At 45.9% G+C, this 13,796-nt stretch overlaps 1 protein-coding gene across 4 annotated transcripts in view; it reads right to left on the bottom strand.

Moving 5' to 3' along the window:
* Nucleotides 1–3,235: 3,235 nt before the first annotated feature.
* INSC (INSC spindle orientation adaptor protein) overlaps nucleotides 3,236–13,796 on the bottom strand; it is a 119,544-nt gene continuing 108,983 nt past the window's right edge. For all 4 annotated transcript variants that reach the window (XM_073883019.1, XM_073883020.1, XM_073883017.1 and 1 more), the window contains 3 exons: nucleotides 12,343–12,498; nucleotides 10,812–10,888; nucleotides 3,236–5,000 (listed from right to left, as the gene is read on the bottom strand). In XM_073883019.1, coding sequence (XP_073739120.1) covers nucleotides 4,872–5,000; nucleotides 10,812–10,888; nucleotides 12,343–12,498 — 362 coding nt within the window. In that variant the 3' untranslated portion in view covers nucleotides 3,236–4,871. The remainder of the gene's footprint in view (nucleotides 5,001–10,811; nucleotides 10,889–12,342; nucleotides 12,499–13,796) is intronic.

Raw genomic sequence — 13,796 nt, forward strand, 5'->3', positions numbered from 1 at the left:
GGCAAATAGCCCTTTATGGATTTTTCTATGGATTTCTATTTGGACTCCATGGTTTCCTTTGATGGTCTCAAGTCAGAGACAATCTCTCTCTCTCTCTCTCTCTCTCCCTTTCTTTCTCTCTCTCTCTCTCACACACACACATCTCTAATTTCTGCTTTTGTCAGTCATATATAGCCCCAAATGAGAGAAACCACAGATAAAAATCACGGGGAAAGAAACCATAAGGGTACAGACATAAACAGGATCTCTATAAAGGGACCATCAGAAATCTCCAACAAAAAGGAATTTTAAAACAATTGTTTTCAAAGGCTGTCATGGCTTTAAAAATGGAATTGATAACACAGAGCATCTACTTTGATTTGTCTTTGATGCTTTATTCTGAAACTAGACAAAGGAGTAGCTGTTTTAGACATTTTACTGGTATTGATCAGGAACTACCCAGGATTTCTATTTTGATTAAGTTATACTTCATTGTCTCATTCCTATTCTCTTTCTCCCTGAAATTAATCTTCATATCTATTACTGCAATTTTAACAAGTGAATATCTAAGCTCATGTATCAGTGCTTAAAAATTAAAACTACTTTTTTCAAACAAAGGGAAAGTTCAGAATTTGCCAAAACATTGTACTTCTGTTTTTCAGATCAAGCATCTTCTGCTTGGGCTTATGTGCACATGGATGCAATAAGACGTATGTGCTCCAAAGTGAAATGATCATGGCTTTGGTGCTGGATAGTCTTCGCTCAAATCCTGTTTTCCGTTACCATTTATGTGGCATCGGGCAAGATGTAAAGTCTCTCTAAACCTCAGCTTCCTTATTCATAAGAAGGGATTAATAATGACAACACGGTCATTTTAGAAATTTCGTGAAGTTTTGTATGTTACAGTGCCGGGCACAGAACAGATGCTCCCCACAATGGCGGCTATGGTGATAGTAGTTGTTATTTCTTGGTTCCAAGTCCCGGCTCTACCATTAATTTGCTGTGTAATTCTGGACAAGTCTTGTTAAAGTGTGGGACATAGAGATGGGACTAGATAGTCCCTGCTTCCTTTGCAGGATTAAAGTCTGCTTCTGATACGCTACGGGTTTATATTTAAAACACTGTCAAGTGTGACCAGGCAACTGAATAGATGCAAGGGTGGGATTTGGGGGAAGTTAACTGTAGCCACATTTATTGAGCACTGGTCATTAGGCCTTATTCTAAGCCTTTTCCATGTCTTAACACGTTTAATTCTTACAACGACTCGATGATTAAGGCACTCTTCTTATCCCACCTTACAGAGGAGGAAACTGAGGCACAGGGGGGTTATGGGCTTTGCCCAAAGCCACACAGTGAGTAAGGGGTAGAGCCAGGATTCAAAATGAGGTAGGATGCGGGCCCCGTATTCGCTTTAACCATTATGTTTTACAGCTTTTCTTAGGGCACTCGCTTATTGACAACCAAAACCCCAAGTAATCCCAGCACTTACTCATTTTTACTTTTCTTTCCTGGGCCCAGGGAAGACCCTCATGGTATGTTTCCTGGAGGATTATGGTTCTCCAGAAGTCCAGAGCTACATCTACCTTCTAGTAGGTGCCTGGTGCTAAGTGCCGGCTTTCTTCCCAATGAGCGTCTGAAGTCAGACAGCTGTGGGTGCAATCCCCACATCTGTATTCGATTTTGGCAACATTATTTAACCTCGCCAAGCCTCTTATTCCCATCTGCAATGGAAGGTATAAATAGGAATATTAACAATAATAATTCACAAATGTGAGAATTACGAGAGGTAGTGCAAGCTGCATGTTATTTCCAAGTTTTAGCAATCGTGGATAAAGCTGTTACAATCATCCACGTGCGAGTTTTTTGTGTGGACATGTTTTTAACTCCTTTGGGTAAATACCAAGGTATGTGATTACTGGACTGTATGCTAAGACATATGCTAAGACATACAATTGTATGTTTAGTTTTGTAAGAAACGGCCAAACTGTCTCATGAAGTGACTGGTCCCATTTGTATTCCCATCAGCAATGAATTAAAGTTTCCTTTGCTCTACATCCTTGCTGGAATTGGCATTGTCAGTGTTCCAGATCTGGGCCATTCTGATGGATGTGTAGTAGCATCTCATTGTTGTTTTCATTAAATTTTCCTTATGACATGATACAGAGAATCTTTTCATTTGCTTATTTGCCATATATATAGATACATATCTTCTTGGTGAGGTGTCTGTTAAGGTCTTTGGCCTATTTTCTAATAAGACTATTTTCTTATTGTCAAATTCTAAGTGTTCTTTGTATATTTTGGAGATGAGATCTCTACCAAATGTGTCTTTCACAGAATTGTCTCCCTGTCTTGGCTTGTCTTCTCATTCTCTTAACATTGTCTTTCGCAGAGCAGAAGTTTTTGATTTCAACAGTCTGGCTCATCAATTATTTCTTTCATGGGTCATGACTTTGATTATCTGAAAAGTCATCACCACACCCAAAGTCATCTCATTTTTCTCCTATGTTACCTTCCAAGAGTTTTATAGTTTTGTGTTTTACATTCAGGTGTGTGATCCATTTTGAGTTTTCACAAAAGATATAAAGTCTGTGTCTACATTCAATTTTTTCATTCTGTCTGTGGATGTTCAGTTGTCCCTGGACCATTTGTGGAAAAGACTACATTTGGCCCACTTTACTGTCTTTGCTCCTTTGTCAAAGATCAGTTGGCTATATTTATGGGGGTGTATTTCTGCACTCTCTATTCTGTTTGTGTAATCTATTTGTCTATTCTTTCAACGATACCACACCATCTTATTTACTATAGCTTTACAGAAAGCTTTGAAGTCAGGTAATGTCAGTCTTCCAACTTTGGTCTTCAGTACTGTGTGTTATTTACCTTTCATCACTTGTTGATACTTGCACTAATCGTGCAAAAGCAATGGTAGGTAAAAATCGTACCTTAATATGATCAAGGTAGCAGTACCAAACTGTTCTTACACTCATCGTATGCTTTACTACCACCCTTAAAGTACTTTTTTCAACTACCAATTTCACTTAGAAATACCCTGGATGAAGCAATACAAGTTATGAACTTTATTCAATATTGACCCTTTTTTTAAAAGATTTTATTTATTTATTTGAGAGAGAGAGTGAGAGAGAGAGAGAGAGAGCACATGAGAGGGGGGAGGGTCAGAGGGAGAAGCAGACTCCCTGCTGAGCAGGGAGCCCGATACGGGACTCGATGCTGGGACTCCAGGATCATGACCTGAGCCGAAGGCAGTCACCCAACCAACTGAGATACCCAGGCGCCCTATACTGACCCTTTAGTAGACAGATTTTTTCCATCTTCTGGGTGCTAAAAAGAGAATTACACTTCAGGCACTTCTGTGGTGTGCCAAACTAGGATGGGTGTCAGTTTCAAGAAAAAGGCACTTGTGTGATTGTTTGAATTGCAAAGGGAACTCCTTGCTTCCCATGGAATACTGTTTTTACTTGAGAGGATAATTGACAGAAAAACTATGGTTACTGAGACTGAAGTATTTGGTAGATATCATCACAAAAACAAAGTGAGCTTGTCACCCCAAGCAAAACAACTGACAGTGTTTGGGGCCAATGGTAAAATTCGAGCTCTCAAGCCGATGATGACATCAGAAGTGATCTTAATAAAATTTTTTACCACATGAGGAAAGGTGTCAACATTTAGATAATTTGCATAACTCAGTGAGATATATCAAAAATCTTATTCCAAAAAGTGGAAGTATGGTACAAGCACTCAGAAAACCTTGGCTTGGATCCAGGGCCTGCCATTTACTTGCTACTTCAGCTCCATTTACTTACTTCCTCATGTGAAAAAAAAAGAATTTCCTCTGTTTCCTCATCTGTAAAATGGGTATAATAGCTATAGATTTTTGTGATACTTTCAAGCACTGATTATCAGTAAACCAGCTCTCTGGGGAAAAAAAAAACAAAACTCCGAGTTATAACATCATCTAATTTCTGAGATGCAAATACTCCCACCACTGCCAATTTCAAGCTACCAAAATGAGATCACTGAATGCAGATTTGGGGAGAAATTCTCACAGTTGTCCCTTGCAAGCTGGTAAGGAGCCAGCTCAAGCATACCACTACTTTCAAGTATACTTCTGAAAAGATATCATTTACTAACACCTCCTCTGAAGATCCCAGTTGCCAGGAAGTTACACAAGAGCAGAAAAGCCTAGGGAAACTGAGTTTCTGGGGTCTTTGGAAATCTTTTTGATTTCTCACTAAATCCCTCAGAACTTGACCCATTCGTGCACTTATGAAAACAATACAACTCTCTATGCAGTTTTAATAGTTGGAAAGGATTTTGTGACATGAAACCTTATGAGTTAAGAACTTGGTCTAAGAGGTAATGTAATCCGAAAATACAAGACACACTTTGTATGATTTCATCCATTAAGGAATAAAACCTTCCTTCTAGTATATTCTGTCCAACTATGAAATTTATTTAAAATCTCTCAGAAAGGAGCAAGCCAAGTTTAAGAAAAAAAAAAAAAAAAAGCCAAAAGACTGCTGGCAGTTTACATACTCTGGTTCCAAAAGGGGGAAAAATGAAGCAAGATTACACAGTGAGGGTAGAAAAAGCAAGATGAAGGGAAATCGCCCACGACAAGAGGTCACGTCAGGCATGGTACATTTCAATATCTGTAACTGAAAAGTCACAGAGGTCAGAGATAAAAACAAAAACGACTCCCAGGCCCATAGACTGCCTGATGATGTTGCTAGAATAGTTAGCCCTCTGTCCATTTCATGTAAAAAATAAATTAAGTATAAATAAGGAGGTGAAGGAGCTGGTGCGTGCTCAGGTGTGTTCACAGGTTTGTACTCAGAGAGGGCATGAGAATGGAGTCCTTTCCTCTCACACACTCGCTACACAAAACTCTCCTCCATGTTGCTGCAGAGTAAGAAAGAGTCCACAAGCCGGGGCTGGACCAGCTGCTGGAAGTCGGAGTCCTGCAGGCCTTCAGGGCAGACCCCGGCCAGTCTACGTAGCGCAGCCTGGGGAGAAACAGAAGAGATGACACAGGTCAGACCAGGCTCTGCAGAGGGACATGTATCCCCCTCCACTGCCCTGGGAAGTGCATTTCAGGAAGTGGCTCATTTAGCAGTCAATTTGAGTCAATCATCACCTCATTCACCTGACACCTTAGTGAAGTGGTCCTTCTGGTCACCTGGTCACTATGGTAATCTAATCACTTGGCCATCTGGCGTCATTTGTACCTTGGTCATTATGGTGGATGTCATCTGAAAGCCTTCGTGATCTTAATAATGGTCCTGCCATTTTGGTTTTTCAATCAGCTTAGGAAACTGGTTGTTCTAAAAATCTGTCATTTTAAAAAATCTGATCAGCTCACTGAAATTTTAAGTTCAAGATTTGCTCATGCTTGAGACCATAACTGCGAGAAGCATCAATGAAATGATATGCTTGTTTCCAGGTCCCTAGAGTAACCTGAGAATAGCAAGGGCTATTTATTGATCCATAAATTCAGCAAGGTTCTGACAAAGCATTATGGGATGGGAAAGAGGGAAAAGAAAGAGAAAGGGAGATCATAAAGCTGAAGGAGGTGGAGGTTCTGAGCTGGAAAGAGAGGCGCGGGCAGATGACACCACTGGCCAGGCCCCCGCACTGGGCATCTCACTCTTCCCTGAGGGCTCGCTCCTGTTTTATGTCCCCATGCCCTTGCTCAGCTCTTCTCCATGGCACTAAGTCCCTCCCCCACACCTTCCGAGTCAGCAGCTGCATTCATCCTGTGAGGCCTGGCCCACCGTCATCTCCTCTGGGAAGCCTTCACTGATTCCTTGGAGCAGAGACAGTCCCTCCCTCCTCTGTGCACCCACGATCCCTGGGCTGACCTCAACCTTCTCACTTCAACTGCGAATGGTTTGGAGGTGTTTGTCTCCAACACTAGATTCTGAGCTCCTCAAAGATAGAGGCTCCGTTTTATTTTTCTCTGTATCTATAACAGGTAGAACAGGGGTTGGCATAGGGCTTAATAAATGTCTGTTAGAAAAAAAAAAAAAGAGAACAAATGAAAGGCTTTAAACTGGAGTTCCATTGCTACAGCAACCTGAACCTGTGAAGGTGGGCTGTGCGCCTACCTAGAGCTCTTTACTCGTCAGCTGAGGCAGTGCATACTAAGTGCTCAATGAATGCTAATTCTTTCCCTTTTCTTGTACCTGTACACAGCAGGGAACAAGGCGAGAGCTGAAGAGTGCGCCCCCGACCCGAGAAACAAGAGAAGGGAGTATCTGGAATAGCAGAAGAAGCCAAAAAACAAAAAAACAAACAAAAAAAGGAATACCGACACTTACTGAGTATCTACACATAGTATTTCATTTAATCTTTACAGGATACTACAAGGTAAGTATCATGATCTTCAGTTTGGAAGGCTCAGTGAGGGAAAGGGGCCTTCCTGAGATCACACAGCAGTCCCACTCCAGGGCCCTCATACCCATACACACAGGAAGGCTGGGACAAGCCCAGGACAAGGGCTTATATTGAGTACAAGGCAGGCAGAGGGCCCACTACCTATATCTATCGCTGAGAAATCACCAAGTTGGTGGAAAGAGAGGAAGGCGTAAGTTGCTTGTTGGATGAACAGGTGCTGCCATGTCCAAGGTGGATCAAGGAGAAGGGACTTATGTCTCTATGCACATGAGCAGGGTCTGAGACACTTGTCTCAGGAGACTATCCCTTACTAGTGTGTCCTGCCTCTCCTGGGGTATGATTTCCCCTAGGAGCTACAGAGGTTGAACTCCGTAGCACTTTCTGATTCCTTTTGGCTCCAACTGGGAGAAATAACTCTATTACCCTTGACTTGTGACAGAAAAAATGGAACCTGAGATCTTCAGCAGAGGAGGCTCTGAGGCCACTGATGTGTATTTCAGATCATCAGGGGTAAAAATAAAGCAAGAGGGAGGGAGGGACAAAGAAAGGTAAAGAAATGGGGAGAAAACAGACTCATGAGGAGAGAGGATGAGGTAGAAGAAGAAAAGAGAGAGACAGAGAAAAAGAGACAACAGAAAAATGGAACACGAAGGAAAAGTCACAACAGAGAGGCAGAGATGCACTGGTGAAAGAAAAGAGGGAGCTGGAGAGAGAGAAAAATGGTGACAAGGAAAAAGAGAGAGTGCCCTGGGGGTGGGGGGCTAGCAGGATGGAGGTAGGAGCAGGTGAGGAGCGAAAGGGAGGATGGGGAGGGAGTGGGGCTGAGGGCATAAAGGGAGAGAAGGGGAAGGAAGGAGAGAGAGAAACCTCCGCGAGGAGGCAAGCTCTAGAGGAGAAAAAGGGAAAAAATAAAATGAGAGAGAAAGGGGGGGAGAGAGGGAGATGGAGAGGGAGGAAGAAAGAGAGGGAGCGGAAGAGAGAGAAAAAAGGGGGGAGGGGAGGAGAGAGAGAGAAAGAGTGGGGGTAGGGGCAGAGGGAGAGAGAGGGAGAAGCTCCAGCTGACTCCCTGCTGAGCGTGGAGCCTGGCGCAGGGCTCAGTCTCACAACCCTGAGATCAAGACCTGAGCTGATTTCCAGAGCTGAATGCTTAACTGACTGAGCCACCCAGGTGCTCCCTGGCCTGCAGTTTTTTTGTTTTTGTTTTTGTTTTTGTTTTTTTGTTTTTTTTTAGGGAGAGCAAGAGATGAGGGGGGAGAAAGGGGGAGAGAGAGAGAGAGAAAGAAAGAGAGAGAAGAGGGGGAAAAAGAGAGAAGAGGGAGAGGGAAAGAGGGAATGAACTAGAAACAGACCTGAGAAAACACAAAGGCAAACAGACACCCTCATCTCTCCAGGGTCCCCAGAAAGCCTGCAGGACAGGAACCCAAACCAACCCAGAGCAGCCCCTTCCTCAGCATCCTGGAGCTCAAAGGACCCTTCCCCCTTCTGAAGCCTGTCTTTGGGCCCCTGCTTCCCTCGGAGGGTTAACAGCCAGTCATCCCAGGATCTCATTCCCAGACAGTCTGAAAACACCCAAGCATTAGACAAGCCCAGCAGCCCACTGACAGCCGCCTCATTAAGGAAAAATCAATTCTGTTTGTGAGAGGCAATCTGCACTGCCACTTTCCCAGATGTGGGAGACAATAACTGAAATGTCCTCCCTCCACCTGAAGAGAGCCTTAGAAGCTGGGGAGAAGGCTGTGCAGAAGGCAGGAGAGGGAGCCTCCAACTCCATCTGCCAGGTCAGCCACCCAGTGACCCCCATCACAGCAGCCAGGGGGCCACACTCAAATGTGGAACCCCTGCTGGGACCCAAATCAACACCACCAGCCAATTCTGGGGCCTAGGGGTGGGAAGACAAGTCTACCTGTCCCTTGGCCAGGCAAGAAAGAGTCACCAAACCCAAGGTCCCACGGAGACACCAAGAGCTGGAAAAGGGCCCCAGCCCTAAGAAGGTTCCCGACTAGAGGGGAAGAAACACAAAAACCCACCAGGAGCCGAGGTAGCAAGACCAGGGCCGTAAGCCATGGGGGAGAAAACATGGCTGAAAACAAGAAGGTCTGGCCACAACGTCAAGGCTGCTGAGGACAGGGGCCAAGGCAACACCAGGGCGGCTCACAGCACTCTGGCCTGGCTGAGCTGGACGGGGCCTGGAGGCAGTGGGAGGCCTTCGGACCCCAGCAGTGTGCTCGAGCCAAGCTGCCTAGGGCTAGGGACGGTAGGCCGCGGATAAAGGGAACCATGTTAGGGCTTGTGATGGAAGTGTGATTGTAAAATTAGGGTTAGCCCAGCAGCTACATGGAGGGTGGATTAAGAAGGGAGGAGCTCTCTTCAGCATCCCATGATCCAACCTCCAGGAGAAATGTAATCCCCTTGCCACTGGGAAGACCTTCAAGTGATTAAAGATGGTGGCCGAGCCCTCCTGTGTGTTTTACTTCAAACTAATAATGAAGAAGGACAGGGAATTGTGACAAGCCCACATGCCTGCATGGAGTTTTATGGCTCCCCATTATTGCCTCAGGGCCTCGTAGTGCCAGGCACTTGTGGGCCCCCCAAGTTGTGGAGAAAACGGCAGTTGGGGCCAATGATTGTGTTTGCCCCAATTACACTAAGCCAGACAGAATTAAGAAGGTCTGTGAACTTGGAGGGAAAAGTGATATCGCCACGCTTATTAACCTCCAACTGAAACTTAGCCTCTCCTTCAGTTGTGGGTGCAGCCATAGGCCGTGAAGTCTCAGCAATTCCTGCAACTCGCGCACCAATAAAAGTCACAGAGCAACTCTTGTTGGAGGTACCTTCAGATATCATTTATGCTCACTGCTAGTCAAGGTTATAATACTCATTAGACCCACTGCTATCTCTTATCTAATGTGTTCATTAGAAGTACATATATTAATATATCACATATAAATACTCTAGTAGTTATTTTAATAGATTTAGTTTCCTTCTTAATTCTATACATTTTGGTTTATGCATTTAAAACATTATTCTTAGAAGGCATCCAGAAGCTCTACCAGAATACCAAAGGCACAAAACAGTTAAGGTTGTCCTGCATGTACCAGAATCAAAGCCGCATGAGAGCAGAGATATTTGTCTCCCCCCACCCCCAACAGCTGTATCCCCATAGTTTAGAAGTGTGCATGGCACATAGAATCACTCAGTAAATATTTATTGAATAAGATTTACAAGCACTTAGTGACCTACTCAATGTCACGCAGCTCATTAATGGCAAAACCAAAACAGGTGTGTCTCACTGCAATGCCCTCCTGTCTCTATGACCATACGATGCCTATCAGGAGCTCTCCCAAATGAGATGAGCTTAGTCTAAAAAACGATGGGGTGCAGAGGGGGCTTTACTATGAAACAGCTTTAAGGCCCTCCAGATCCATCACTTACCCATCTTGGGACCAACCAAGAATCTGGCACTCCCTTCTGAAAGTCAAATGACCTGTTTATACATTGGCTTCCCTGTTTCTTCATGCTTCCAGCTGGAGGCCACTCTGTTTTGGGATTCAGGACAGCCCCCGCAGGGAGGAAATGTAGAGACAAAGCATGCATTACCATCTGGTGCAGGTGATTCTTTCATGGTGGCCCCAAGCAGCAAGGAGAAGTTGGGTGGGGACCTTGTGAGATGCACTTGTTTGGTTCAGGTTGAACAACCTGGCAAATAACACTTTCTGTCCTGTTCTACTGCCTAGAGTCCTATTCCGCAAAGGAGGGGGGAGCTACAAAGCTGGGAGAGTGCCAATAAAGGGGTTCTGTCCAAGAGGATGGAGGCTTTTCTCCCAATGTCCCCTTTAGAACAGACAGGAGATCTCCATACCCTAGCTCCCATTGCTGCACACACCATGGCGTCACTACCAGCTCCTAGCATTCTGCCCACCAGCCACCCTGCTCTTGATTGGCTGTTGAGACTCCTCAGAACCTCAAAGATTAATGGTTCCTAAAAGTATGCATGGGGGGAGGGTTCCCCAGCCCCCCATCTTTCACATATATGACCTTATATCATTTTTTTCACCGTTTTTTTTAAGATTTATTTATTTGGGGGGGTGCAAGAGCTGGGGGGAGGGGCAGAGGGAGAGGAAGATAAGCAGACTCCCCGCTGAGCAGGGAGCCTGATGCGGGCTCGTTCCCAAGACCCCAAGATCACAACCTGAGCTGAAACCAAGAGTCAGCTGTCCAACTGATGGAGCCGCCCAGGCACGCCTTTTCTTCACAGTTTTATGAATGAAATGAAATACCTTATCACCATTTTAAAGAGAAAAGCTGAGTGCAGGGAAGTCTCACGGCTTACTCAGGCCAACCAAGGCATCACCAGCTCTCCTGGCCCCTGGCCTGCAGTCCCAAAGCCTGGGGAGGAAGCTGGGGGACTATGGAGAACTCACCAGGCAGGCCACGAGCACAGCATCACTGCTGTTCCTCTCGGAGGGCGACCTGCAGAGCTCGATGAGGCGGGACATACCTGCGTGAGACACACACAAACGTCATGCCCAGGATGGGGATGGACCCGGCCAGGCCTGACCCAGAGGTGCTCCCCTTCCCTCACACAGCCTTCTGCAGAGGGAAGTGACTCCAGGGCCCCACCAGCTCACCAACTGGCCGCAGAACGGGGGCTAACCCCACCTGCAGGAGCTTGTGGTGGAGACCTCCTGCTCCCTTGGGTATGAACGGACCCTGGTCAGGGCCAGCACTGAGCTTGGGAAAACTGCCACAGAACGTACTGGGGACCTCAGAGAGAGAACTTCCTGTGTGGGTACTTATGATTTTGCCAGAACTATATCCAGTGTTTACATCATTATCAGCGGGACTGCCCGATACCATTTTCCCCCCAATTGCCTATCTCAGTCAGAAAATATATTGCAGCTAAGAGGACAGAAAACTTCAGATTGAGGTTAATGTTTCCTCAGCCTTTACAGAGGAAAGGTAAATAAAAGGACTGTGCTTTTCAATGTAAATGGACTTTTTATAAACTCAAAAAAGACAAAAACAAAACAAAAAGCCAACTCGTAAGATATTAATAAAAAGTTGTACGGACACATTCTGTATGTTTACCTTCCAGAAAGCCTTTCTGGAGCCGGAAGCCTGGGCCACCTCATGCCATTTGCCGGGTACCTGCATGTCCTCATGCCTGGAGCACCCTTTCTCAACCACCATGCGGCAATAATGCCTCAAACCATGGCTGAAGGCTCACCTCCTAAAACATTCCTGGACCCACGCAGATAAATGTGAGCTACCTCCCCTGGGTGCCAAACGTGGCCCGGACAGACTCTGAACGTTGCTCTGTGGCATTCAAGTGCCCGTTTTTCTTTCCACATCTGCCACCCCCATGAAGCTGTAAGCCCCGGTGGTCAGGACAATGTTCCCATCTGTGTGTCAGGCCCAGCGGTCTGAACAGAGTCGAGCAGGGAGGGGGTGCTCTGAACACCTTTGTTGGGTAAATGTGATGAACTGAATGCATGAGTGATTTGATGAGTGAATTAAGCAATGAATGAAAAGTGAGTAAGAGAAGTAATGAATAAGTTAATGAATGAACAAAAGGATGAATTCATGAGTGATTCAACAAATGAGCGGGTAAGGAAACAAAGCGAGGAGGTGAGTAACTGAGCAAGTGAGTGAAGGACAAAATGAAACGAGCTAATGAAGGAATGGGGTCCCTAGTGGGAAGTCTGCAGGGGAGTCACTTTTCCATCTGGCTTTAGCCTCTCTGGCCCCTTCTCCTCTCTAGCTTCGGCCCCAGCTTACAAGCTAGATGAGGGGCTGCACGCTGGGCCCCCAACCCAGCATTTTCTGGCACCCGGAGAGTGCGGCTCACCTCAGCCAGCCTTGGTTCTGAGTCATCTGTGACCACCATGAAACCGGGGGTGCTCCCCTCTCCACGCCCACCTCCCCCATCCTGCCGCAGCCAGCACCACTTACAGCTCAGCCGCACGGCCTCCCGAGCCACTTCTGGGTCTCGGCTGAGACGGGCCAGAGTCACCGCGGCCTTCTGCTGGACTCGCTCGCAAGCTGCCACCTCGGCAGGGGTTCCAGACCTTGGCTTCTCAGACAGCATACCCATGATAAGCTGGACCCCTGGGCAGGAGACAAGAAAACGGCTGGCACCTGCCCCAACAGGGAGACTTGCCCCCGGGGCCAGCTGGATGGATGGCTGCAAAATCTCCAGGGGGTCTCAACCACAGGAAGGAGGCTGGATGAGGCCAACTCTTCTACTCCTTGTGCCCTGGGATTATCTCTGACTCCATGTACTAAGTCACTGTACTTGGAAGGGACATCGGGAGGACATCCCTTTTGATTTTTTAAATGCTAATTCTGAGCTTTTATTGTATGCATGACACTGTACTGAATGAACAATAAATGCATGATCCCCTAAACCTCCCAATAGTCTCGTGAACTAGATACTAGTATAATTCACTGTGAGGCCCAGAGAGAAGTGAAGTCTCTTCTCCAGGGTCACACCGTTAGTAGTTGGGGAGCTGGTATCAGAACTCAGGTAATCTGGTTATCCATCACTCCTTCACTTCTGATCCAGCTACATCAGAAATCAGTCCAGAGGAGACAAGTCCCCTGTGGGTGGTGACCGAAACCTAGGCTGGATAAGCAACAGGTCAAATATTTTAGAGGGAATTCAAGCACAGGAGGAGGGTAGATAGTTGGATTGAGGGATGTAGGCCTGAATTGGGTCAGCTGAAGAGTCTTACCGCCCTCCCCTGAAACCAGATCTGTCTTCTGATTGTCCTACAAGCCCACATCCACATTCACTCCCACCTCAGTGCCTCTGCCACCTAATTTTTCTGCATGGATGTCCTTTTCCCTCTCACACTCCGTCTAAATAATTCCCATCCTGCAGGTTGTAGTAAAAGTCTATTTCCTAGGGGAGGTATTTCCTAGGGGAGGTGTTTCCTACCTGCCCCAGCCCACACCCCCTTCCCTGCACCCGGTCGCACCTACCAGCTTAGAACTTAAACTAGATGTGGCCCACAAATGTATTTGACTTTGCTTTGTTGCTCCACACAGTGTCTAAAATTTTTTTTTAATTTTGCTATTATGAAAATTGGAAGATTTCCATCAAAATCCAGCTTCCAAAAAAATTACCTCCTGACTTCACATTGGGCCCACATTTCTTCATGACAACAATTTGTTGAAGCTTATTATAAGCTTGCTATTTTAAAAGAGATTGGCCCAGTCCCTGATGAGCCTACATCATCCATTTATATTACCCCGTCTGGATATAGGCATCTAAGTTTGTAACCTCTGACTTAGACTCTGGACCCAGAGGAGTCTTTAGAGATCTAGCACCCCGCCCCCCTCCATTTCACAGAAAAGCACCTGAGGTCTGGAGAGAGAAAATGATTTCCCAAGTTCACGCAGGA

The sequence above is a fragment of the Callorhinus ursinus genome, unplaced genomic scaffold, assembly GCF_003265705.2.
Source record: "Callorhinus ursinus isolate GAN/ISIS: 27379988/994484 unplaced genomic scaffold, GSC_fseal_2.0 scaffold49, whole genome shotgun sequence".
NCBI classification, from domain to species: domain Eukaryota; kingdom Metazoa; phylum Chordata; class Mammalia; order Carnivora; family Otariidae; genus Callorhinus; species Callorhinus ursinus.